General features: G+C 44.9%; 1 protein-coding gene across 1 annotated transcript; it reads right to left on the reverse strand.

Moving 5' to 3' along the window:
• Nucleotides 1–11,722: 11,722 nt before the first annotated feature.
• On the reverse strand, nt 11,723–22,143 carry LOC140898181 (killer cell lectin-like receptor subfamily B member 1B allele B). Its single transcript, XM_073311609.1, has 6 exons — nt 21,982–22,143; nt 17,114–17,212; nt 16,625–16,738; nt 13,371–13,525; nt 12,930–13,039; nt 11,723–12,090 (listed from the first exon to the last, which is right to left on the reverse strand). The coding sequence occupies exons 1-6, from the start codon at nt 22,064–22,066 to the stop codon at nt 11,970–11,972; spliced, it is 684 nt and encodes a 227-aa protein (XP_073167710.1). The 5' UTR covers nt 22,067–22,143; the 3' UTR covers nt 11,723–11,969.
• Nucleotides 22,144–25,485: the final 3,342 nt, after the last annotated feature.

Genomic DNA, 25,485 nt, shown 5'->3' on the forward strand with positions numbered 1-25,485 from the left:
TTTAGCAAGACCCAACAGCCAGACAGTAGAGAATTCTTTCCCACGGGTAACTCAGAACTCTTCCTATCTAGTGTCCCATCACCAGCTAATGGAGGTATTTGCTAACTGCAGTAATGGATAGACTATTTGCCAGTATAGACAACCTCATCGTACCACCCGCTCCATAAACTTATCAAGCTCAATCTTAAAACAACGTAGGTTTTTTGCCCCCACTACTTCCCTTAAAAGGCTGTTCCAGAGCTTTACTCCTCTGATGGTTAGAAACTTTCATCTAATTTCAAGCCTAAATTTGTTGACGACCGGTTGATATCCATTTGTTCTTGTATTACCACTGACCCTTCACTTAAATGGCACTGCTCTCTCCCTGGAGTTTATCCCTCTGACATATTTATAGAGAGCAATTATACCTCCCCTCAGCCTTCGTTTTGTTAGGCTAACCAAGCCAATATCCTTAAGTCTCTTCTTGTAGGAGTTTCTCCATTCCTCTGATCATCCTGGCAGCCCTTCTCTGCACCTATTCCAGTTTGATATCCTCTTTGTGAAACATGGGAGACCAGAACTGCATCCAGTACTCCAGATTACGTCTCATCAGTGGCTCGTACAATGATAACAAGACTTCCCAAGTTCCCTGTCTCTACTGGAAATGCCTTGCCTGACATCCTCGGATTGAAGTGACTTTTTTCACAGCTGCATCACATTGGCGGCTCAGTCATCCTGTGATACACCAACACTCCCAGGTCTTTCTCCTCCTCTGTCGCTTCCAGCTGATAATCCCCTGTTTATTCTTGTTGCTAGTCCCTAAATGCATGACCTTGCACTATTAAATTTCATCCAATTTCTATTACTCCAGTTTTCAAGGTCACCCAACTCCTTATGATATTCCATTCCTTCTCCGTATTGGCAATACCGCCCAACTCTGCGTTGTTCGCAAATTTTATTAGCACACTCCCACTCTGTGTGCCAAGGTCATTAATGAAAATGTTAAATAAAATTGGTACCAAGACTGATCCTTGAGGAACTCCACTAGTAACCTCCCTCCAGCCTGACAATTCACCCTTCAGTATGACCCAGTGTAGTCTCCACTTTATCCAGTTCCTTACCCTCCTTTTGATTTTCATATTAATCCCCACCTTCTCCAATTTAACTAATGATTTCCAGGTGGAATTGCATCAAATGCTTTACCAAACTCCAGGCAGATTAGATCTCCTGCATTTTCTTTGTTTAGAACAGTGGTTATCTTCTCAAAGACAGATCAGGTTGGTCTGGCTGTCTGGCACATCTACCTTTTGTAAAATCATGGTGTATTTTATCCCAGTTGCCATTTGCTTCTGTCTTTAATTACTCTCACAAAATTTGTTCTAAGATCTCACATATAATTGAGGTCAAACTAATGGGCCTTTAGTTTCCTGAACTGCTTCTGCCCCCTCTCTTAAATATAGGTACTATGTTTGTTCCTCGTTCCTCCTCCTTCTTCCAGCCAGGCAACAGCAGCAAGAGGTAGAGTAGGAGACTCAGCATTGTTAACCAGTCAGGTCCTCACACTTGCCTCATAACCCAGGAGAGCACACCTTGCAGTTTGAAAAACAAAGCTTTAAAATGAACAGCACCACAACAGCATATAGCTGGAAGCAACTGTGCATTTTTAAACAAAACCTTAAGCTGTACGGAAATGTTTTAAGAGACTGTGCAGAACAGCTAGCAGCAAGTGCTCTGGTTGCTTAGCAGAGGCAGGTAGAAAAGAAATGTGCAATATTAGTGGTTGACAAGTGGTAACACAGGCATACACGGTCACACAGGCTGTTGGTAGTAGTAAATAAACAAGTCTGTTCCACGAACTAACCAGTGTTAAGATGTCTTTATAAAAAGGCAGCTGAGCTGAGGAGCTAGAGGTACTGCACGTTGAAGTGTACAGTTGTATTGTTGACACCCTGCATTTCCTTTCGTTGAAAAGAAGTAAACTGCAGAAAGTTTTGCAGAGCTACATTTAAATGAATGGGTTTAATGCCCACTCAAATGGAAGTTACTGGATGAGAGAATAGATTTAGAGGGACATCCAGATGTTTAACCACATCTAGCCTATCTCGAGCCTGTGTAGTCAGTTACGGAATGCCTATAGACTCTAAATCTCCGTACAATAAGTTCTCAGTATTCAGTGCCCATTGAACTAGTTGTATTACTGCATGAGTATTCGCATGATTGGCAGCTGAAGAAAAAAAAAATCAAATTCCAGCCCTGCAGTTACCATATTGTTCTTCTCATTTTGATCTAAAGTGTTGTGTAATGTTGCTGTATATTAAACATTTCAACCCCGAGACAATTGCAGTGAATGATGTTCTACATTAGAGGGTCTAATCCTGCAGTCCTTATTCAAGCAAAACTCAAAAATATAGGGCCAGTTTACAAAAGTCAATTTATACGACTTAAACCTCAGATAAGATTGTGCATACAAAATCCTGACACGTTTAATAGCTAGGTTATAAGGTCACTTTGAACATTTTGCTTAAGTATATTTTTCATTAACAAAATCTTTGCTTTAAAACAAAAAAACAAGAAGCTGGGTAGATGTTGTGATGGGTTTGGGCCCTTTGGGGTGTCACCTGATGTGATAGGGTGTCACTGAGTCAGCCTATTCTGCCAGCCTGAGCCCCCTTTACCTGGCCTTGCTGGGTTAGACTCACAAGCCTCTTCCAGCCAAGCACACAGGCAGGGCCACACCCAGCTGCACAGAGAGATGGAGATCCGCTCTGGAAAGATTCAGCCTTAGGGGCTCACCCCAACACTCTGGAGCCCATTCCCTTTAAGGGGTACAAACCCAAAAGTTTTATGAAATTCACCCCCTCCCTCAATGCGGAGGGAGATATTCACAATTTCTTGCCACCCCCCCACCACAGTTGGAAATTACATAAACTGGGTTATATTATAAACAAGCAATAAGTTTATTAACTACAAAAGGTAAATTTTAAGTGAATATAAGAGAACAGACAGAACAAAGCAGATTACTGACCGAATAAAGCAAAATACACAAGCTAAGCTCAATATACTTAAGAAACAGGTTACAAAATGTAATGTCTTACCCTAAATGTTATTTTAGGCAGGTTGCAAAGTTTCTGTGGTTCAGAGTTCCCGTTATATTTCTTTTCAGACCCTTCCGCCCCCCCGCCTTCCCTTCAGATGGCTTTAGCAGTCTTTTTTTTGGGCAGACAGGCCATGGAGAGGAGGAGTCCCCTTTGCCTTCCTCCCCACCCTTAAATAGGATTTATATAAGGTGGGAATCCTTTGTTTCCCAAACTTGACCCCACTTCCCTTCCAGTGGAAAGTTACAAGAAGTTCCAGGTAATGTTTAATATCAGGTGACAAGACCACCTGACTCTAATATCTCAGCATCCATGAATCAGTGGCAGCATGGAGCATCCGCAGGAAGGCCAAGCCTTTTCCCAGCCCATTGTTCTTGCTGATGGGCCATCAGCCCTGTCTGATTTTTTCCATTGTTATAGCTGAAGTGTTAGCAGTGGGCATCACCCAAAGCAGCATAGTTGAAATACAGATACATAGTCAATATTCCTAACTTCAGATACAGAAATGATACAGGCATACAAATGGGATAATCACATTTAGTAAATTATAGCCTTTCCAATGATATCTTACAAGAGCCATCTCAGTTAGGTCATATTTATATCATAAGCATATTTTCATAAAGAATATGGAGTGAAACGTCACAGATATGACATCCCACACCAAGGCAAATCCTAAAAAAGGAAGTAAGTTATGACGGAACATAACTCCCCCTTAACCATATCCTAATGCCCATGTAGGACAGGTCCACTGACACTGATGGACTGCATCTTCTGGTAACCTTTTTATTCCTCCAAGTGAAAAGGAAACCACACAACAATTTCTCCTCACAATAACATGCCAAAATTCCTCAGCATTTATTTAGGGCTGAGGGGTACACCTTAGGGGTATGATGTGTTATTTGGGGTGGGGCAGGGATTGAAAACATGAGGTTTTAATCAAAGAAGAGTTATGGTTTTGGATACGGGCATCACCAGGCCAGAATCATAGAAATGTAACGTCAGTACGCAGAAAGATAATGGAGCAAATCATTAACTATCCTTTGAGTTAGAGATTAAGAAAAACTTTCTAAGCTGAGTCTCCCCTGCTGCAAATTAAGTCAATTACATCTCACATCCCATGCATGTAGCCATCGCTTGTCCCTATGTAGGGCCCTACCAAATTCATGTCCCATTTTGGTCAATTTCACGGTCATAGGATTTTAAAAATAAAACATTTCATGATTTCAGTTACTTAAGTCTGAAATTTCACGGTGTTGTAACTGAAGGGGGCCTGACCCAAAAAGGAGTTGTGGTGGGGTTGTAAGGTTATTGTAAGGGGGATTGCGGTACTGCTACACTTACTTCTGGGCGGCTGAATAGCGGTGGCTGCCCGCCGGGAGCCCAGATCTGAAGGCAGAGCCGCCGCCAGCAGCCGCGCAGAAGTAAGGGTGGCCTGGTATGGTATTGCCACCCTTACTTCTGCGCTGCTGCTGGCGGGATGCAGCCTTCAGAATTGGGTGCCCAGCCAACAGCCGCCACTCTCTGGCTGCTTAGGTCTAAAGGCAGCACAGAAGTAAGGGTGGCAATACCACAGCCCCCCTGAAATAACCTTGTGACCCCCCCTACAACTCTCTTTTGGGTCAGGACCCCCTATTTGAAAAACCCTGGTCTCCCCCATGAAATCTATATAGTATAGGGGAAAAAGCACAGAAAAGACCAGACTTCACGGGGGGAGACCAGATTTCACAGTCCGTGATGTGGTTTCCATGGCCATGAATTTGGTAGAGCTGTGTGTGTAGTTTTGGATAAAATGCCATGTAAGTTAACTGATTGATATGAAAATCTGGAAAATTTCGTAGAGAGAAAACTCTGATGAAGTTCCGCCTTATCTTTAAAGAAGACTGTGTACGGTGGTTCAGATGTGAGGGCACACAGCTCGGAGATCCATCTGGCAGAAGGGACAGTAACTCGGAATATCACCTTCCATGGAAAGTGTAGCAAGGAGCACGTGGCTAGAGGTTCCAATAGTGGTCCCATTAGTTTAAACAAAACCAAGTTCAAGTCCCCAGGGGGAAAACAGGCTCCCTTAGCTGAGGGTACAATCTTATCAGGCCTTTACGGAATCTAAATATGCAGAAGTCAGTTTCCAGGTATTAACCATACAGAAACCAGTTATTTCTCCAGAAGTTAACATGCTGCAAAGTTTACATGTCACACCACCAGAACCCCCTCTGTCCTTTTTGGGGCCACTAGATAAATATAATCTCAACTCAGAGCTTGAAGGCTGTTGCAGATACAAAGGAGAATTTGCAGAGAGAGCCTAATCAGAGGTAACTGGATAGGACTAAAGTAGACTGGCACACTGCCTGCCCCAACTCTATAGGGTGACCATATTTCCCAGAGGGAAAATGGGACACCACATGGGACTAGTCTGAGCATCCCCCGTCCCCATGGCTGGCCCAAACCGCACATCTGAGCCCCCACCCTGCGGGGCTTACCCGAGCCCTGCCCCCTTCCTCCCACTCTCAGGCTGCGCCTGGCCTGAGCCCTGCCCCCTCCTGCCCACCCCCACAAGGCTGGGGCAGGCGGCACTGCTCATCTGAGCCCTGCCTGCTCCCCTGTGTGAGGCTGGGGCTAGCATTGCTGCTCGCCCAAGCCCTGCCTGCCCCCTGTGTAAGGCTAGGGCTGGAGTCGCTCCTGCACAGGACTGGAATCACTGCTCACCCCCCTCTGCCACAAGTTCCTCCACACCCCACTTTTTTGACAAAAGTGGGCATTTGTCCTGTTTGCTCTTGCTAACTGATCAAGTTGGCAAAAACAAATGGGACAAATGCCCACTTTTGTGAAAACAGGACGGCCAGGGCAGGGCTTTAAAAAGGGACTGTCTCTGCCAAAATGGGATATGTAGTCACCCTACAGCTCCACCAAAACTTCCCCCTCCCTCTCCAGGCCCCTACAATTCCCCTGACTAATCTGCCAGTCCCCACCCCTGGAGCTGCCCCATTTGGAAATTTTCCAACAAAGTTTTTCAAATCAGAAAAGCCAAAACTATTTGCAGGAAGGATTAGTTTTGACAAACCTCCTGATTTGAAAGAAATGTGAGAAAGTTTTTAATCTGAAGTGTCCTGTTGTGATGTTGTCAAAATGAAGTTTCATTTTTTGATTCAAAACAACTTTTAATTTTGACATTTTAGTTAATTTATAGTAAAAAAAAAAGTAAAAGGTCAAAAATCAAAATAAAGTGTTTCAACTGACCTGAATATTTTTTCTCCTCCAGATTATTGGTTAATGAACATTTTTGGATTTTGACTTTTTGGTTCGATTCAGGATGGGAAGACTTCAAAGATTGCAAAATTCTCACAGGATGGGAAAACTGCTCCCTACCCTGCTCTATCCAGTACATCTGGAGCATTTCCCTTCAGCTATTCCCTGCTTCTCCAGGTGCTGCGATATCCTGCACTAACTGATAGAACTGACTGAAAACTTGTTTAAATCAAGCTTTCAGGGGTTTATTGAAAATGGAAGAATTTGCAGGTTCTGGCAACTGAATCATCAATATATGCTGGCTTGTAGACAAAAATGCAAAACTGGCGTAAACAATTTTTTCCCCACCAAATTTTTTAGTTTTGATGAAAAAGACTTAACAAAAAAAAAAAAAAAAAAAAAGGCTTTGATTGAAAATTTTGACCAGCTCTGCTAACGCCAATTGGTCTACTGTTCATGCATTGCCAGAACCCCTTCTCAGTTGCTCATGTTTGTACCTCCTTAGTAACTCCCCTGGCTCTGCAAGAGCCTGCCATTCCTACCCTCTACTCCTCATTCTGTTTCCCATTCACAGTCAGACTCTTGCTCTTCCAGAATCTTCCATCCCTACAAACACACCCCTGATTGACTGTCTACCCAAAACTAAGAGCCCAGAGCTTCCTTCCCACCCCCCTGTGCTATTCCTGACTAACTGCTAGTCTATTCTCTACCCCACCCCCACCTCCTGGAACTGCCCTGGCTCTGGCAGAATCTTCTAGCCCCTGATCCACAATCCCTGATTAACTGCCAGGCTCTGCCCCCAACAAAACCAGGCTCTTCCAGAACCTTCCATCTCTGTATTCCTGATGGCCATTCAGTCTGTGCTTTGCTAATAAACCCCATTACTTCTAAAAGCTGTCCTCCACACACTATCCCTGACCTGACACCTTGCTAGTCTGTCCTCTGCCCCCACCTTATTAACTGCCCCAGCCCTGCCACTTCTTCCCCACTCCCCTCCACAGCCCTGGTGAGATCCCTAACTCCCCACCACTCGCGGGCCCCCATCCCATGAGCCTAGCTCTATCACAGACTTTCATCCACTGTCCCCATCACTGTCACTGACTTACTGCCAGTATCTCCCCCCTGCCTCCTCACAAACAGAACTTGGCACTTCCAGAACCTTCCTTCTCCCCATATGCCTGACTGACACTCTGCTCTTCACAAATGGAAGTTGCTCTTTCAGAAACTTCCATCCACCCGTTATGAACCCGAGTGCAAGTCTGTCTGTCAGACAGAGCCCTGCTCTTCCACACCGTTCCCCCCCGCATCCCTCACTGCCAGTCTGTCCCCCACAGACAGAGCCCCGCTCTTCCTGACCCTCCCCCACATCTCTAACTGCCAGTCTGTCCCCCATAGACAGAGCCCCGCTCTTCCAGACCCTCCCCCCATGTCCCTGACTAACTGCCAGTCTGTCCCCCCACAGACACAGCCCCGCTCTTCCAGACCCCCCCCCATTCCTGACTAACTGCCAGTCTGTCCCCCCACAGACAGAGCCCCGCTCTTCCAGACCCTCCCCCCACATTCCTGACTAACTGCCAGTCTGTCCCCCCATAGACAGAGCCACTCTCTTCCAGACCCTCCCCCCACATCCCTGACTAACTGCCAGTCTGTCCCCCACAGACAGAGCCCCACTCTTCCTGACCCTCCCTCCACGTCCCTAACTGCCAGTCTGTCCCCCCACAGACAGAGCCCCGCTCTTTCAGACCCTCCCCCCACATCCCTAACTGCCAGTCTGTCCCCCCACAGACAGAGCCCCGCTCTTCCAGACCCTCCCCCCACATCCCTAACTGCCAGTCTGTCCCCCCACAGACAGAGCCCCGCTCTTCCGGACCCTCCCCCCACATCCCTGCCTAACTGCCAGTCTGTCCCCCCCAGACAGAGCCCTGCTCTTCCAGACCCTCCCCCCACATCCCTGCCTAACTGCCAGTCTGTCCCCCCCATGCAGAGGCAGATTTTCAGTAAAACACAGGCTGTCTGGGTTCCAATCCACCTGGTTGAATGGGAGACCCTACAGAACAATGGAAACCTCAATGCCTGGGCTTGAACACCTACCTGTGATGGGTTCAGTCACAGAGACCCCCTTGGGACTGTCACCTGACGTGCTCAATTTGCCTTTGAGCCCATTTTTCCTGTCAGCTTGGGACTCCAGAACCCTGCCTTGTTGAGGCAGATATGCTTGCCAGCTGCAAACACAGACCCAGGTCTGGTCCATGCCCCCAAAGCTGCTGGCTTTAAACAAAAACTGCTCAGCAGGTCACCTATCTCCAGCACCCAGACACTCAACTCCCATTGGGATCCAAACCCCAAATAAATCCGTTTTACTCTGTATAAAGCTTATTCAGGGTAAACTCATAAATTGACCACCCTCTATAAAACTGAGAGAGAGAGATATGCATGGCTGTTTGCTCCCCCAAGTATTAATCACGTACTCTGGGTTAATTAATAAACAGAAGTGATTTTATTAAGTATAAAAAGTAGGATTTAAGTGGTTTCAAGTAATAACAGACAGAACAAAGTAAAGTATCAGAGGGGTAGCCGTGTTAGTCTGGATCTGTAAAAGCGGCAAAGAGTCTTGTGGCACCTTATAGACTAACAGACATATTGAAGCATAAGCTTTCGTGGGGAATTCCCTAGACTCCACTACATGCATCTGACGAACTGGGTGTTCACCCATGAAAGCTTATGCTCCAATACGTCTGTTAGTCTATAAGGTGCCACAGAACGAAGTAAGTTACCAAGCAAATTAAAACAAAATACACACATTTAAGCCTAATACATTAAGAAATTGAATACAGGTAAAATCTCACCCTCAAAGATGTTCCAATAAGCTTCTTTCACAGACTAGACTCCTTCCTAGTCTGGGCCCAATCCTTTCGCCTGGTACAGACCTTGTTAGTTCCAGCAGACATCTTAGGTGAAAAGCAGGGGATTTCACATGATTGGGCCCCTTTGTTCTGTTTCACCCCCTTTTATAGTTTTGGCACAAGGCAGGAATCCTTTGTCTCTCTCTGGGTTACCACCCCTCCTTCTAAATAGAAAAGCACCAGGTTTAAGATGGATTCCAGTATCATGTGACATAGTCACATGCCCTGTGAGACCCCAGCCTTCATCCTTCCAGCACTGGCCTGCAGGTACCCAGGAAGTTTTGCAAGTAAACTGAGCCATTCACAATCAATTGTCCTAGTTAATGGGAGCCATTAAGATTCAAAGCCACCATTAATGGCCCACACTTTGCATCACTACAATAGGACTTCAGAGTAATACTTCATATTTCTAGTTTTAGATACAAGAATGATACATTCATACAAATAGGATGACCACACTCAGTAGATTATAAGCTTTGTAATCATAACTTACAAGAGACCTTTTGCATAAAGCATATTCCAGTTACATTATATTTACACTCATAAGCATATTTCCATAAACATATGGAGTGCAAGTCACACTACCAAAGGGGAAGCTGAGGCAGCTGACCCTGGCTGTGGCTGGAGAGCAAAGGGGTGAGGTTGCTGCTGGAGTCAGAGCAGGACAAGGAGAGAACAAAGATGGAACCCAGGGAAGCAGGGCATGGTGAACCCATGGGAACCTTCCCCATCAGATCTCTGGCCTACGACTACCTCGTTGATGCTAGCCTACAGCCTTTCAGCTTCTGTATTGCAGGTGACTGATGAATTGGTACCTTACGTTGAAAAGGCTGCCTGGGGTCACTGCAGGTACTCACTGAGGGCATTGCACCCTGGAAAGGAAAGTCTGAACAGACCCTACCTCAGTTCAGCTTGCCAAATGGGTTGCTTGGGCCCCAAGGCCCCGGTCTCAGAGTTGTTGAGGCTACAGGCCAGCTGTTGCAGAACAGTGGGGATCCTTGGGGTCCAGGACGTTAAAGTAGTTACTAGCAGGAGACTGATGGAAGGTTTGGGCATAGCACAGACCCTGTGGGTCAGTGACACTGCCCTGCCCTGCCCCCGCCCAACCAGAAAAGCTGAAAAACTGGCCAGTCCGGTTGGACGAGCAGTTTATGGACAGAGGGTGATTCTCAATGGCTAGCAAGTGCCGGCTCTGAATCTTGTGAATTCCCAGAGCAGTGTCTGCAGAGATTAGGATCAGATTTTCCAATGGGAGGTCTCACTATGGACTGTAGATTAGCACACAAAGAATTGTACCTACAAGGATGTTTTGGGGAGCAAATACCGTGACAAAGTGGGCATTTTCTGCAATATTTTGACACGTGTGCCTCAGTTTCCCTGTGTGCTTTGCATTGCTATCCGGGGGGGTGGTGCAAAAGGGTAACATCTGCTCTTGAGGGCAGATTAAGAGACAGGAGGTGTTTGCATCACACAGCTGTCTGGGATGGTATGAAGGGGTCATTAAAGGACTGGTAGAACCTGACCCAAACAATGGAGAATCTGGAAAGGCAATGGGAACCCCACTGGCCATGATGTTTAGACCTAGGAAACACCAACCAAAACGAAGGAGATTTCCCTTGTCACATCTTGGAAGAGAACCAGGACAAAGGCCCCAGCTAGAGAACAAAGGGGAAAGGTGATGGCTGGGAGAAGGGCTGGCCTCTGGAGAGACAGAGAATCTCGCACTTGGGACTGATAAGGAGACGGAGACAACAATGGATCCCATACCAGCTTGGCTGGCTGATTGCACTGGCTTGGCAACTGGGGACCAGGCCTTAACCTTTGCCTCTCTATGCTGCTCTAAGGACTGACAGATTCTGTAGCCAGGTGACTAATAAATTGTTACCTTGTTTTGAAAAGGCTGCCTGGTGTTGCTGCTAATACTCACTGGGAGCAGTGTGTGCTGCAGGGTACAGTGTACACAAGCCGCCCAGAGGAGTCTAGAATTGCTTCAGGGAGCTATGGAGAAAGGTGGGGGGATAGCTGGTTGCTGAGGACCCAGTTTCAGAGTCTTGGAGGCTACGAGTGAAAGTAGGGCAGGGTGGAAGAATGTTCAAAACCGTGCCTTTCTGAGATGTGGCCAAATGGCACATAGGTCTCCAGCAGTAACATTGGTGCCTTACAACTTTTAATTCTTAAACGGTTCCTAAGAGCCAAGTGTGTCTGCTCACACACGATGCCCAGGAGGCAGCCAGCTCCTCATGAAATCAGACCCAGCTCCTGAGGAACAAGTGAAAGGATCTTCCTTGGAAAATGGCAGGTTTCAGAGTAACAGCCGTGTTAGTCTGTATTCGCAAAAAGAAAAGGAGTACTTGTGGCACCTTAGGTCTGCTGCAGTTTCCACGGCATGCATCTGATGAAGTGAGCTGTAGCTCACGAAAGCTCATGCTCAGATAAATTGGTTAGTCTCTAAGGTGCCACAAGTCCTCCTTTTCTTTTTGCGAATACAGACTAACACGGCTGCTCCTCTGAAACCTGTCATTATGCAAGGCACTGCATTTAGCCGTATGGAGTGGAAATCTATCAACTGCATGATGCTCAAATAAATTGGTTAGTCTCTAAGGTGCCACAAGTACTCCTTTTCTTCTTGGAAAATGGGTTTGTTGGAGGCTTTAGAATTCTTTAATTAGCAAATGTGTTTTTCTTTTAGAAAATAAACAAGGACACTTGCTATTTCAGTTACGGAAGTGCAGCTCATTGATGTGACTGCTTATTTCAGGGCAACTTTCTCACAAATCCATTTAGCTAAAGCCAGGCAGGTTTCCAAAAGAGCACAGTTCCCTTTCATCAGCACACAGCTCTCCCTTTCAGCAGCTCCTGTTAGCTGGAACCTGGGGAACAAAGAGCAGGAGTCACTTGGTGTTTAGCTTTACTGAGCAAGATCTTTAGCAGCTATCCCTCATTCGGAGGGGTGGTCTGTCTCCATACTAGCTTCCTTCATTCGTACTTTTCTACAGAGCCCTACTTAGTAATAGGCCTCACAGAGTGGGAAAGGAGCTGGGCAGGCTCACTTCAGTGCTGGAAAACATCGCAAAATCCACTGCGATGATTGACCAATACTGCCCGTGGGTGTATTCAAACCCCACTGCTGGGGAGCCAAGCCGAGGAGCCCAGCAGCACCTGTGTGGTCCTGTTTTGTACAACTGTGCCATGTGCACTGAGTGGTGTCTGAAGTGGGTGGAGCTTAGTTGGTGGGCGGGGCTTGGGAAAGTACCACCCCTTCCCCCACCCCCATGGCAGCCCTGGTGGAGGTAAACTGTACTGCTCAGCAGGAGAGGGGACCCTGACCCTGCATTAACGAGCGCATTGCTGGACAAGGGCCACCTTACTCAGGCAGAGCAGCACAGCTGAGAGCTAACGTAGGTGTGAACTCTTCAGCAAGTGCCTCTTCAGCAAGACAAGGATTGGGCGTAAGCTAGTGTCTTCCCTGACATGCCCATTCTCCAAACAGACCCTGACCCCCCTTTATCCTGTGGCTTTGCAAGCACACAGGGGGCTTGAGACTGACCATCTCTCCATGGAGGACTCTGCCTGGTGCTTAACTTTACTTGTGCTCACAGGCAGCCTCTGCTCCTGCTAGCACTAGAGAGCACTAACCTTGTGTTCCCACTTGTGCACCATGCAAGACACACTCAGTTTCAAAGCCAAAGTAGGAACCATGAACACTCACAGTGTTTCATCGAACGTGGAGCCGTCCACCCAGGTCCATTTCCTCTCTGGGGATGTAACACTGAGTCCAAGCCAAACCAGGTTCAATTGTGGAATACTCAGTATATACGCCTGTAAGTGACAGGACGGAGGAGTCTGGGTGAATATAACCTGCTAGAATTCTCTGGCTTCTTTGCTCTCTCAGCAAATGAAGGAAGAGAACCTGCTACATAGCTCTGCAATAGATATAAACCCAATTTCTGATGTTTCCCTTTCCCAGTCTCACACCCTCCTTCCCCTCCACATAACAGTGATATTTTAATGTGCTCTGTAAAAGATTTTTCTTAAGCCAAATGTCATACAGCTGGGGCATTGTTGTTTTGCTGCAAGCTCATTGTATTACATTATAACTAGTGACATTCGTCTCTCAAGGGGCGGGTTAAGCCATTTTTATTTACTGTACCATCTCCTCCTTGTCTTGGATCATGACCATTTGAGAGCTCTTCGCTGAGCAGTCCACACGACTCTCATTCCATGTTTTACTTTCTTTAGAGACCCAATAGCACTTGTTCTTGTGCGGCAGCCAGCCAGCGGGGCACAGTTTGCACTCACAGCCCTCTAGAAACAGACATGGAAAAGGCAACATTAAATGGGCCGGAAGGTTCTGAACAGTGCTGAGCTTCCCTATGTTCACGAGGGGCTTTCAAACTATAAACATTCTCAGCCAAGACATTTCTCTTTATTCATTGTTTGTTTGAGGAAAGGCCCATTATTCAAATAGCAGATGGAGGTACGGGTCAGGAGAGAGGTGCTCTGGCAGAGCTGTAATGTGAATATGAATTCATAAGATTGGGCACACAATTCACATTTTACAGGCTCAGTGTCACACGATGCATTTCCCCCCAAGGAGCACCGAACCTCTGAAACGAAAGACACAACAAAACTGTCGCCTTCTCTGCTGAATCACTTCTGGAGCACTTTAAAAGTAGGAGGACAGAGGTAAGGGATTCTCGTAGGAAGTTCTGTGGGCTGCGTGCTGATCACACACACACACACACAAAACCACCTTACAAGAACAGTATTACACTCAAAAGTTACAAGTTACAAAACCACCTTACAAGAACAGTCAAGCACTCAAAAGTTAGGAAGTGTCAGAACTGAGGTTGCCTGTGCAATCTTTATTGGGCCCCTGGTGCATATGCATTATGATCCAGTCTGTATATAAATAGTCACATACCAGTTTTCTCCACCAGACTCCTGCTTCATTCTGGGCACATGACGGACGGTGCTGCTGACTTACTGAGCAGCTATTCAATATTTTGTTTTCTTCTCATTCAATGTGTAGCCCCAGTAGTACTATTCAAAGCCGGCTCTGAAGACAGAACTATTAATTTCCTCCTGGGCTTTCCTCTGGCACCCTGCTCTATAGTATCTGAGTGCTTCACAAAACATTAATGAATTTTCACAGCACCCCTGTGAGATCAGGGGATTGCAATATTTCCATTTTACAGATGAGGAACTTAGGCATGGAGAGTTTGATGTCAAAAGTATCCACTAATACTGGGTGCCCAACCTGAGACTCAGACCCTCAAAAGGTACTTAGGCAGGAATAAGGTACCTGAAAAATCAAGGCATTTAAAGCACTTAGCATTCTATAGTACTTCATATGTTCAGGGCACAGCTCCCATCGATTTCAGTTACAGCTGTGACCGCTCAGCACTGCTACAAATCACACCCCAGGCTCTCAATTGAGGCACCCAGTGAATGGAGGAACACAATGAGTGACCACCTGTGAGAGGATTGGTTTAAGTAACTCTCCCCTACCACCAGCCCCAATGTACTCTCTCCCCCGCCTTCTGGCTCTTGTTCCTTCTGCATTCAACTCAGGCAACTTCCTCCTCCATGCTGCCAGGGCTCAGGAGGACACAGCAACCATGTGAGAGACAGGCTCCCCGCTCTCAGTGCCACTGTCAGGACCCAAACCTGCATGGAACGTCCTACTCAGCCCCCTGTAGCTCTGGGCTGGAGCATGCTCATTGTTGATAGAATCATGAATTTTCAAAGGCTTATAACTTGGCCAAGTTTGGGCAGATATTCACAGGCGCAGCTAAAGGCAGACAGATCCCTGATTCGTAAGCCACCCCCTTGCCAAATTTCAAGTCCCTATTCCACAGCATGGGGACAGCACTAGAGCTTCTGAAAGACAAAGTCTCCAGAATTTGTTTAACATGAGGAAAACAATGTATTTTCACTAGGCTGGTTCTCAGAAACAGCTGGACAATTATGTCTGAAACTAAAATAAAAAAATAAAAATCAGGCTGAGGCAGACCCCTGGCATGGAAAGGTTCAGCCCGAACATTTAATCTTCAGCAAAAATAAAAGCAACTGAAAACAGGCTCTCCTAGTGGGAGGTATTGTGCTGTCTTAACAGGTGGTGCTACCAGCCTCACCGATAATCTGCACATCCTGAATGCCCGTACTCAGTGCCCCAAAAACCAGCATAGGGAAAGCCAGCGCTACCTAGTGGTGGAGTAGGGAGGTTGCACACCTGGGTTCTAAGCCCAGGTCTGACACTGCCCCATTCTGGGTGTGTCTACACTTATGATAATTAAAATCGCAGCATCCTCTTTTGACTAACAGAGGATTTACCAGCTTGAGTAACTACATTTTTTCCTCCCTAAAAATCTCTCTGGAAATTTCAGTTGGATGTAGCAAATATTTCCAAATTATGGTCTATGGGGTGCTTGTAGGTACTCCATGAAAGATGACAGGTCACATGTGCCTGGCTTCTCCTTGTTTCCAGCTGCTATATCTCTCTACAAGACAGCTACAATTTTTCCCAGTACTACTTTTCTATGAGCAACTTCTGTAGTTGCCATTGGGATGTTATAGGATTGCAAAAGGGAGGTGAGGAGGGTGGGATCTGGGAGTTTACACAAGGGAAGGCAGGCATCCATTAGGTGCTCTGTATTAAAATATGCTGCACCATGCAAAAACATTTGAAACTCCCTGGGATTTGGAACTGCTTTTCACTTCCTCTCCTGTGGTATCGTATAATGTTGTGTGTTACTAAACAGCTAGCAAGTTTCACCCCACATGTGATCACACTACAATGGTAAGTGAAAGGATATAAAATGTGCCTGTTTCATACACATTGGAAGTACTTTGAATGACCACTATATCTCACTCCTACTACTCTGCACAAACAGCTGAAAACTTATTTATTAGAGCTGCCTGAAAAGTGGGATTTCCCTGGCAAATTATCAGAGGGTTTTCCCCTTTTTTACCTTTTTTTCTTTCTCTCCTATTTTTCTCCCCACTGGAGAAAAGATGTGAAAAGATAAAATGTATAGGAAAGTGTTGAAAAGGCCATGATTTTGAACCTACATATTTAGTTTCTCCAGAAAATTTCCCCTTTGGAAAAATTTCAGAAAATTGAAAAATAAATGTTCTCATGAAAAATAAAATTTGGCAAAACCCTCTTTTCTGATTAAGAATCAGAAATCTTTCAGCCAGTTGTAGTATTTATTTTACAGCCATCAAACATAACAAATGACCAGAAAAATAAAGACGGGAAGATGAGGGTATGGCACATCTCAGCTATGTATAAGTTATTGTGACACAGTAGCTGAATTTTCAATCAGTGAGTTTGGAGTGAGTGTTCTTCCAGGTAGACACAATGTTGCAAAGAGCACAAAGAATAGCAGATACAGTTACCTGTTGAGTTGTTGTCTGGCTTTGGATACAAACTTTGATTTGAGCAAGACTGGGAATCCTTCAGGCTGGAATTACATTCAATTCCATTTGTTGTTCTCTGTCTTTCAGCCTGACCTTCACAAGGATGTGTAACAAAAGAGAGAAGGTAAAAACTATCAACTCACCAAATACCATGGGATATCTATTGAGTTATGATGGGGACAGAGAAGCAGCGTGAGATGGAATCTCACTCATTGTCCATTGTAAGGTTCATTCCACATTTTTGCACATCTCACAGTGGAGCTGTTACAGACAAATAATGCATGTTTCATGTATCAAGCTCTCAACTCTACTTTGTTTATGTAACACTTTTGATGTCTATGGCAGTGATGAAATGCCTGGTAATTTATTCAGAAATGTTTTGAAGGCCAAAAAATAGAATCTAAATGGAATTGCAGAGGAAGAGGAGAATTCACTGAGCCAGTGAATCTATGGTGCTGAGATACTCACCCCAAACACGAAGCGCGATCACAGCTGCCACCAGGATGATGTTCCCAGCCCATCCAAGCCACAGAGTCAGCCGATGCCAGCGTGGGCACTGAGGGATATCTGCAAGAGTCAAAACCTTGTGTAAAGATTTATAATGAAACATGGAAACTTCTCCTCCTTTGGAGGCTGCTCAACTGGAGATAAGGATGAAGTTCAGGCTCATGTAATATGAGGAGGAAAATGATCATGCTCAGAGTTTAAAACTCTGAGGCCACATCACCCTCACAAGGGCAACATTAGTTGTCTAACTAGATGGAAGTAGAGGAAAGCTGAAGAAAATACCAAAGATAACTAATGTTTACTAGGTTTCAGAGTAGCAGCCGTGTAAGTCTGTATCCGTAAAAAGAAAAGGAACATAAGCTTTTGTAGCTACAGCTTATGCTCTAATAAATTTGTTAGTCTCTAAGGTGCCACAAGTACTCCTTTTCTTTTTAATGCTTACTAGTTAGCAAGTTCACATCATCCTGTATCACAGAGGGCCAGATTCTCTGCACACTGATGGGGGTCCTCCAAGAGAAGGTTCAAAAGCTGGGGCGCAGCTCCGATCCTGTGGAACTGTGACAGTGACTCCAGTGAAGTTAATGGCATTCAGTGGAGTTTTGTCAGTGGTTTGGTCCATAGTGTTCGTAAAGGGGAGATATTTCACCATATAACTGCATGGCAAAAACAGGCTACAAGTGGCGGCAATGGCTGCCTCTGACTTGGCTTTTTTCATCCATCCATCCATGTAAACATGTATCCCTCAATGTCTGCTGTGCACCAGTCCCATCAGCAGACACTTGGTAACTACCCATGGCGCTGTTGACAAGGTGATGGGAAGAACTGTGAATTGAAAGTTCCTGACTCCCATGCAGAATCTCAGGTAATTGCAATGGTTCTTCCCGATAGCCAGGTGGAAGTATCCATCTTTCATGCTGAGAGATAAATACAAGTCTCCTTAAGAGTGAGCGAAGGATTTGAAGCCTGACATATTTGTTCAGGTCTTCGAGGCCCAGAATAGGTTATAGACCTTCCTTCTTGGGGATGAGGAAGTAGTGGGCGTAGAGTCCCTTCCCTTGGTGACACAGAGGAACTTCTATAGCTACTTTCAAGAGGAGTGAGTCCCCATCTTCCAGGAAGACTTTCTTGTGAGGGGGAGTCCCTGAGGAGGGGACCTGGTGCGGAACTGGATGGAATATCTATCTTGAATGGCCTCTGTCACAGGGTGGCTGGCTCCTGTCACTTGAAGCAGGTCCAGTGTCCTGTGCCATAGCAGGTGCTCCCAGTTGGGCCAGTCAAGAGGGCAGGGAACTGCACCTGGGGCTACAGGGGAAGTTCCACTGAGCGAGGACCAGCTCCGAGAAGGAAGCTGACAGAGAAATCTTGGAAGCCGCAAGAAGCAGGACTGCCAGAGTCCATTGGGAAGGGAGGCAGGAAGAGTCTAACATCTAAAGGGTGAGCTGAGGAACTGTTTGTTTAAGTTTGGACAATAAACCTTAAAGGAGACTGTGGGTGTGGCAGTGAATCCTTGGCAAGCAGGGAAGAAGCCCTGCCTTGTGACAGTCTCCAAAGCCCAGCAATCAGAAGTTATTTATTGTGCACCAGTCGCTGTAGAAGAAGAATAGACAAGGACTGAAGGGAGTGTTACCCAGAGTTCTTTCAACCCAAAGCTTTTGGTAACTTATTTCCTGACACCACCTTGCACAGAGTAAATCAGGGGAAACACGGCCGTCCGACCGATAGATGGCTGGCAAAAACAGGACAACACAAGGGTGATTTCACTTAAAGCTAAACTTTACTTAGTCTCAAGCACTTACACATGTCCACAACAGGTTAGTAAAACACCCCCAACCCTTGATAATTACCGAAGCTGAGTGTGGCTCTCGAGTGACACAGCTGCAGCCCGTCTGCCGGTGGGGAACACAAGATGCATCCAGAGGGAGAGACCAATCCTCAAACTTTTCCCCCTTATTTATACATTAGTAACACAATGACATGTCTCCAGTACCACTACTATTGTAAAAAAATTAGAAAAGCCACCATGAAGTTCAACCCTAGAAGTCGCTTTACATTTTCAAAGCTGTCCTCAAAGAGGAAAAGGGCAAGAGACTTAAAAACATAATTTAAAATAAAAAGAGTAACAGTCTCTAGGCCCCACCGAGTTGGTAATCACGACAGGAGACTTCAGCACTTTCAATATCAAAGAACTTAACTTAGAGTAACTTCAAAAACTGTAGCCCATTATTCATAAAAGTCCATCTTATGTGAGATTTCTCATTGAGACTTAATAAATAAAACTTATGTCCTTCATAGAACAAGATGTTCTGGAGACATACGTGGACAAAAAGTGGTGTATTTTTAAAAAAGTAAAAAGCTGCTTTTCTGTTTTTTAATTAAAATAATTAAATGATTTGTTAAATTGATTTCAATTTTTCAAAGAAAAAAAATTCTTGTCTGGCCCCAGATTAACAAATTTCAAGATAAAACAGGGGGGACGTCAGAGATGGTGTTAAAAAATTAGGCTTGTATTAGAAACTCTTTGACAAGTGTAACTACTGTGGCCCAACAGTTTAAGCTCCAGCTTCCAAGGGAAGCAAAGGACATCTGTAGAGACCCACCTCCTGGCCACAGCAGCCCATTCCATTTTCCAGCCCCAGGGGGCACCACATGGGGCTGGAGCTCCCCCAACTCCCTGGGGGTAGAGAGCTGGGTCAGGTTTTCCCCAACAACATCCTGGACCCAGCCCATGACCCCAGTGGCCTGGGTGCATCACAAGGGACAGAAGTTCCAGGCTTGGAGGGAGAGAGAGTTGGCATGGACTTGTCTCTCCCAAGAGCCACCCCACAAACCAGCACCTGAACCCAGTGGTCTATTTCCTCCCTCTGCGATAAGTGTTTTGCAGCAGCCAGCTAATTAAATTAGCCTTGTTGTTCAAGCAGTAGCAGTTTGTGCTGCAATGCTGAAGCTTCAGGGTTCAAACTTCGCTGAAAATACACGATGGGGGGTGCTACAGTGGCACATAACAGAATTTGGTTTTACCTTTTTCCTTTAAAAAAAAAAGCTCTAGTAAATTACATACAAAAAAACCTCTCAAAAGAATGGTTTCAGAGGGGTAGCCATGTTAGTCTGTATAAGCAAAAACAACGAGGAGTCCTTGTGGCACCTTAGAGACTAACAAATGTATTTGGGCATAAGCTTTCGTGGGCTATAATGCATCTGATGAAATGAGTTATAGCCCATGAATGCTTATGCCCAAATAAATTTGTTAGTCTCTAAGGACTCCTTGTTTTTTCCTCAAAAGAATGTTATTTAGATTGCAAAGTGAACCCCTCAAAAGTTAGGAAATGCCAGAAACTTATCTCTGCTCCCTTGTGCATGTGCATGATGACAATATATGTCCATGTAATTAAAGACTACTTTTTTCCAAAGGATCCCTGCCTCATTGAATTCACAAAATGGTTGCACAGTGGGGCAGAATTAAGGTTGTACAAGCAACTGTATGTCCGGCATTTCCTAACTTTTGAATGCTTCACTGCGCAAACTAAATAATGGTTTTTAACTTTTTATATGTAATCCTGCATATACTGTACTGTACACAGACTGAGTGATACAACATCTGGACTGTTAGTATTTAATTTGCTCATCAACTGAAATATCAGCTTTATATATTTTGATTCTAAGATTAACAGCATAATAGTCATCTAAAATGTCCTCTCATTAGTAGCCTGACTCTGTAGAAAATATGCTCTGAAAATAGCTAATATATTTACTATTTTACCACAGTTCTGCAAAATATTATTAGGATTTTTTATTTCCAGATACCAATCTTTTCAGGAGAGTCTTGTAAAAAAATATACTATGATTTATATATTTACATTTTACATCCTTTTAAGTTTAGTTTACAGTTCCTTGTATATTCATTATTCCTGGAACACTGAAAGCTATTATTTTTCCTCCTCTCCTTCCTGCTGCGTTGGTCTCCCCTGAGTTAAGAGTTGTCCAAACTTTAATTGCTCTGAAGTGTAATGACTTGACTCCTCACAAATCTTCCCTATCCAGGTCTATTCAGAATCCAGTACAACCCCCCGCTGCATGCCCCACAGTTTTCTTCATCCTTTATTGACCAAGTTGCCCTTCATTTCTTTCTCTTCTCCTCACCTATTTCCTAACCTGGGATACTAGACTTCAGTCTCTCTACTTGCCTCTTCATGAATCTTAGCAGATCCTTTTCTCCAGACTTCCCTCACCATGTGGAATCACCTCCATGACCCTCTGCACTGAGTTCTCAGTAATTTTCCAAAACCAGTCCCTTCTCCCTGATCTGTGTGACATAACATTCTCTCCAAGAAGAAATGAAAGACAATTATATGAGTCTCCCAGACTCCTTGTGTTCAGTCTTCCCAAGACTTGATCAGTGCATTGCTCTTTACCTCCGACTTACCCCACTATACTATGTACTGCATCTTCAATACAGCATGAGTATCCACCCCCAAGTGTTTATGAAGTAAGTAGAAAAATGCCATAAAATAACCCTGTATTCTTCACATGTAATTTACATGTATAGACTGGCAGTAGCTCTGAAGATTTCTGTGACACTTTGTATGAACATGAAATATTGCATTAAAGAGATTCAGTTCCTAGTTTTGACAGATGGTAAATTACCTCATATTTGCTGAGTCCTAACATTCGAATGGAACACAGAGACTCACACCTGCTCTTTGTTTCTAGAAAATCTTTCTTTAAATATCTGTGCTACCCGTAAAAACAAAAAAATACATTCAAAAAATTGGAATCCAAACCAAAAAAAGGAGAGCATACCAGTACAAAACTAAGAAGCTAAATATACTTACTGGGGTGCTGAGATGGATGCAGTGACTTTGAAGTGGAAAAAGCTCCAGGAATGTTTAAATCAGCACATACTATTTCTCCAGCCATGGCAAGTGCAGAGGAAGATAAGAGGCTACAAGAAGACAGACTGTCTAAGAGTTGCCTCGTATTTATGCATGAGCCAAGATGACAGACATATCCAGTAAGAGGAAGTGTCTATCAGGAGGTTTTGACTTCCTTCTTTCCTAGCAATCTAAGAGAGAAATCCAGGCACTAGAGATAAAGAGTGTTTAAAGTACAATTGCATTAGCTAATCTGAGACATTCTCTCAATGCATTAGATCTGGTGCTGGGATTTCAAATTAACTGTTGATTTTTCCTACATTAAAAGAAAGCTGCTCCCTGGTGTGTTTGGTTCAGAAGCTCTGGGTATTTTAAGATAAGAAATTCTTATCATCGCATAAAACTGGAAAACAGATTGAAAAATAAGAACTTTTTAATTACAATTCATATTTCCCATTGGAGACAGACATCTTTAATTTATCTCACCACTAGGGACAGTCATACCCCTCTCTCTAGCTATTCTATTCAGGTTCTACACTGTTACCCCTTTTAACCTGACTGTCTGCTCAAAGTTGGGAGCTCTGTGGGTCATTCCAGTTAGGAAGAGAAATTGCTGATGGAGCCTGTTACCTTTGATGCAATCTGATTTACAAAGAATGTACAAAGTCATGTTTCCCCAAACTCAGGAGGAACCAAACAGGAGCCAGTGTCCTTGTTCACAGGTCCAAAAATCATTTCAGCTTTCCAACCCAAATCCTTTCTCTAGGCTACTCCCCTGGCCAAACCATGCTTCTAGTGGCTTGTTCAGCCTGTGTGTCTGTCCCCCTCTCAACCTCCACCCCCAGTTTCTCTCTCTCTGCTCTGTCTGATGCTTCTCTTCACACAAACACACACATATATCTCTGGCCAAACAATACACAGTGTAGCCTTCTACACAGTGCAGCCTTCTACACAGTGCTAATTTCTGGGTGGGCTCACGTCCACCTTTGTCTTAAGCGGGAACTTGTGATTACAGAATCATAGAAGATTAGAGTTGGAAGAGATCTCAGGAGGTCATCTAGTCTAACCCCCTGCTCAAAGCAGGACCAACCACAACTCAATCATCCCAGCCAGGGCTTTTCTTAACTTATCTTAAATCAGGGGTTCTCAAACTGGGAGTTGAGACCCCTCAGGGGGTTGCAAGGTTACTACATGGGGGTCACGAGCTGTCAACCTCCACCCCAAACCCCTCTTTGCCTCCAGCATTTATAATGATGTTAAAGTGTTTTTAATTTATAAGGGGGGGTCACATTCAGAGGTCTGGTGTGGGAAAGGGGTCACCAGTACAAAAGTTTGAGAACCACCGTGACTTAAATGAAGGCCAGTGGTTAAACCTGCAATAACAGGATTAGTACCATTCCTTTGAGATATTCAGACTCTCGTAATAGCACTTCCTTGGCAAGCTGCGCCTGGTCCAGAGAAAAGCTGCTCTGTTGCATTAGGACTACAAGGCACTGAGTGACATCAACTCCTACTGAAGTAACGGGAGGAAAGGGCGCTCAGCACTTCACAGGATAGAGCCCTGTGTCTGATACCGGGGCTGTAGGAGTCAGCCCCGGTTCTGCAGAATTTGTGCCCACAGTAAAATAGTCAGGTTCCCTTGTCACACAGTGACCTGACAAGTAGGAAGAACAGTTGGAGGAAAAACCAGCCTTATGCAGTAATTTCGGCACCCCTAGGTCTCACGTAGCACTTGCTAGTAACATTAGTTTATTAACTACTTGGTTGATAAATCTGCAGCTCCAGAGTCGTCTCCACCTCACTTCTCTGTCCATCCCTCATACCCCTCCTATTACTGCAGCAAATCCACCCCTCTGTACAGCAATCCTAATGACTACAGCACTGCAGTAAAGGAGGCAAAACAACCCTTCTGATCCTCCAACATCCATGCAGCAGAATCATAGTCAATGGAGCTATTTTGCACATGAACTGGTTAAGCAATCCAGGCTGCATAGCCCAGACATCAGACCCAGGCATCCACTGCTGTGAAGAGCTGTCAGCATGCTTCACTGGTAAGATCAACCAAATATGTATGAATAGAGCTGAGTGGGAAAGAAAATTCCATTGCTGACCAGATTGTATTATTCACCCCACCATTCCTAAGTTTGCCCCCATCATACACACTGAACCTCAAGAAATCCTGAAAAATGTTAGAGATACAACCTGTGAAACAGATCCATGCCCATCCTTGCTGGTAAAAGTCAGGTAGGAAAAGCTATGCCCACTATTCATAGGAATAATCAACACCTCCTTCAGAGAAGCTCACCTGCCAAATTCCTTGAAAAATGCAACTGAGACGATTTGGGGACTCTGTCTCTGTACAACTTATGAACTCTGGTTAATTTTATGAAATTCCTGTATCACTGAAAGCCTCAGAGTGTCTGGCAGGGTCCCAGAGATGTATAACACCCCCTCTTCCTTTCCTTCCATGGTCTGGAAGAACCTGCAGAACAAATAAAATAAATCATTAACCTTAATACCTGGTCTCTGCTCAAATTGTGGGTATGTTAAGGAGGGTGCCTTGTCTGGGAGAACCAGTTTGACCCAGATGGTCTGAAGGGAGAATGGAAATTCTAAAAACAGGAGAACAAAAAAACCAGGTGGTGATTTTCTCCAAAGACTCAGAGGGACTCTGAGACAGATGAAGTTTGAGCAGGAGAGAGGAATAGAGAGGGATGCTTTTGCAGCAGAGGGGACCTTCTTTGACTGTGGGACCAGCCAAGGTCAAAGAAGCAGGCAGGAGGAGAGAGCAGACTGCACATTGCAGAGAAGTCGTGAGGAGAGAGGTGCAGGAGAGGGGACTTGGAATCCTGAGAGGACACTGCCCCAAATCCTGATGAACACTCCAGCATGCTGAGGAAACTGAAACAGGAATGGAGTATAGATGTTTTAATGTTTTGACAAGAGCTGTACATCTCTGGAGCTATCTAAAAGAACACTGATTGGTTTGGGAGCTTTTTGCAAAATCTGTGTTACATGCTTCAACTATCATGCTTCCCTGGAGAGGTAAACTGTAACCCCAAACACCTGTAAGGTCAGAGCTCTGGAGAAGAGTGCTTTAGCTACTGGGATGTCTATGTGGGGGTCAGCACTGATCCTGGGGGCCTAGGGTAACTGGAACACAAGGTCCCATTTCCATGAAGGGGCCACAGACATAGCGCCTGCATCCAGGGAGCATGCCAGAGAAGCCAATGAAAGAGAGAGCACTGGGGCCTGCTCAGAGTCAGGAAACTTACAACACAAGGGTCTAGCATGATGGGACCCAAACTCAGAAGCCTGGTGAGTGTCCAACTGGGGGAGCTTTACCAGGGCTAATTAATTAATTAATCTATTAACAAAGAATTTAAGGACGGTAGTATAATCAATGTTAATCAATATGGGTTTATGGAAAATATATCCTGTCAGACTAACTCGATATCTTTTTTG

Source organism: Lepidochelys kempii, chromosome 14 (genome assembly GCF_965140265.1).
Source record: "Lepidochelys kempii isolate rLepKem1 chromosome 14, rLepKem1.hap2, whole genome shotgun sequence".
In the NCBI taxonomy this organism is placed as follows: Eukaryota; Metazoa; Chordata; order Testudines; family Cheloniidae; genus Lepidochelys; species Lepidochelys kempii.

Coding starts and splice junctions, on each gene's coding strand:
- LOC140898181 (XM_073311609.1), bottom strand. CDS start 22,066: ATGGCTGGAGAAATAGTATGTGCTGATTTAAACATTCCTGGAGCTTTT. Junction 16,739..17,113: donor GATCGCGCTTCGTGTTTGGG/GTGAGTATCTCA, acceptor ATCCTTGTGAAG/GTCAGGCTGAAAGACAGAGA. Junction 12,091..12,929: donor TCCACGTTCGATGAAACACT/GTGAGTGTTCAT, acceptor TTTGTTCCCCAG/GTTCCAGCTAACAGGAGCTG.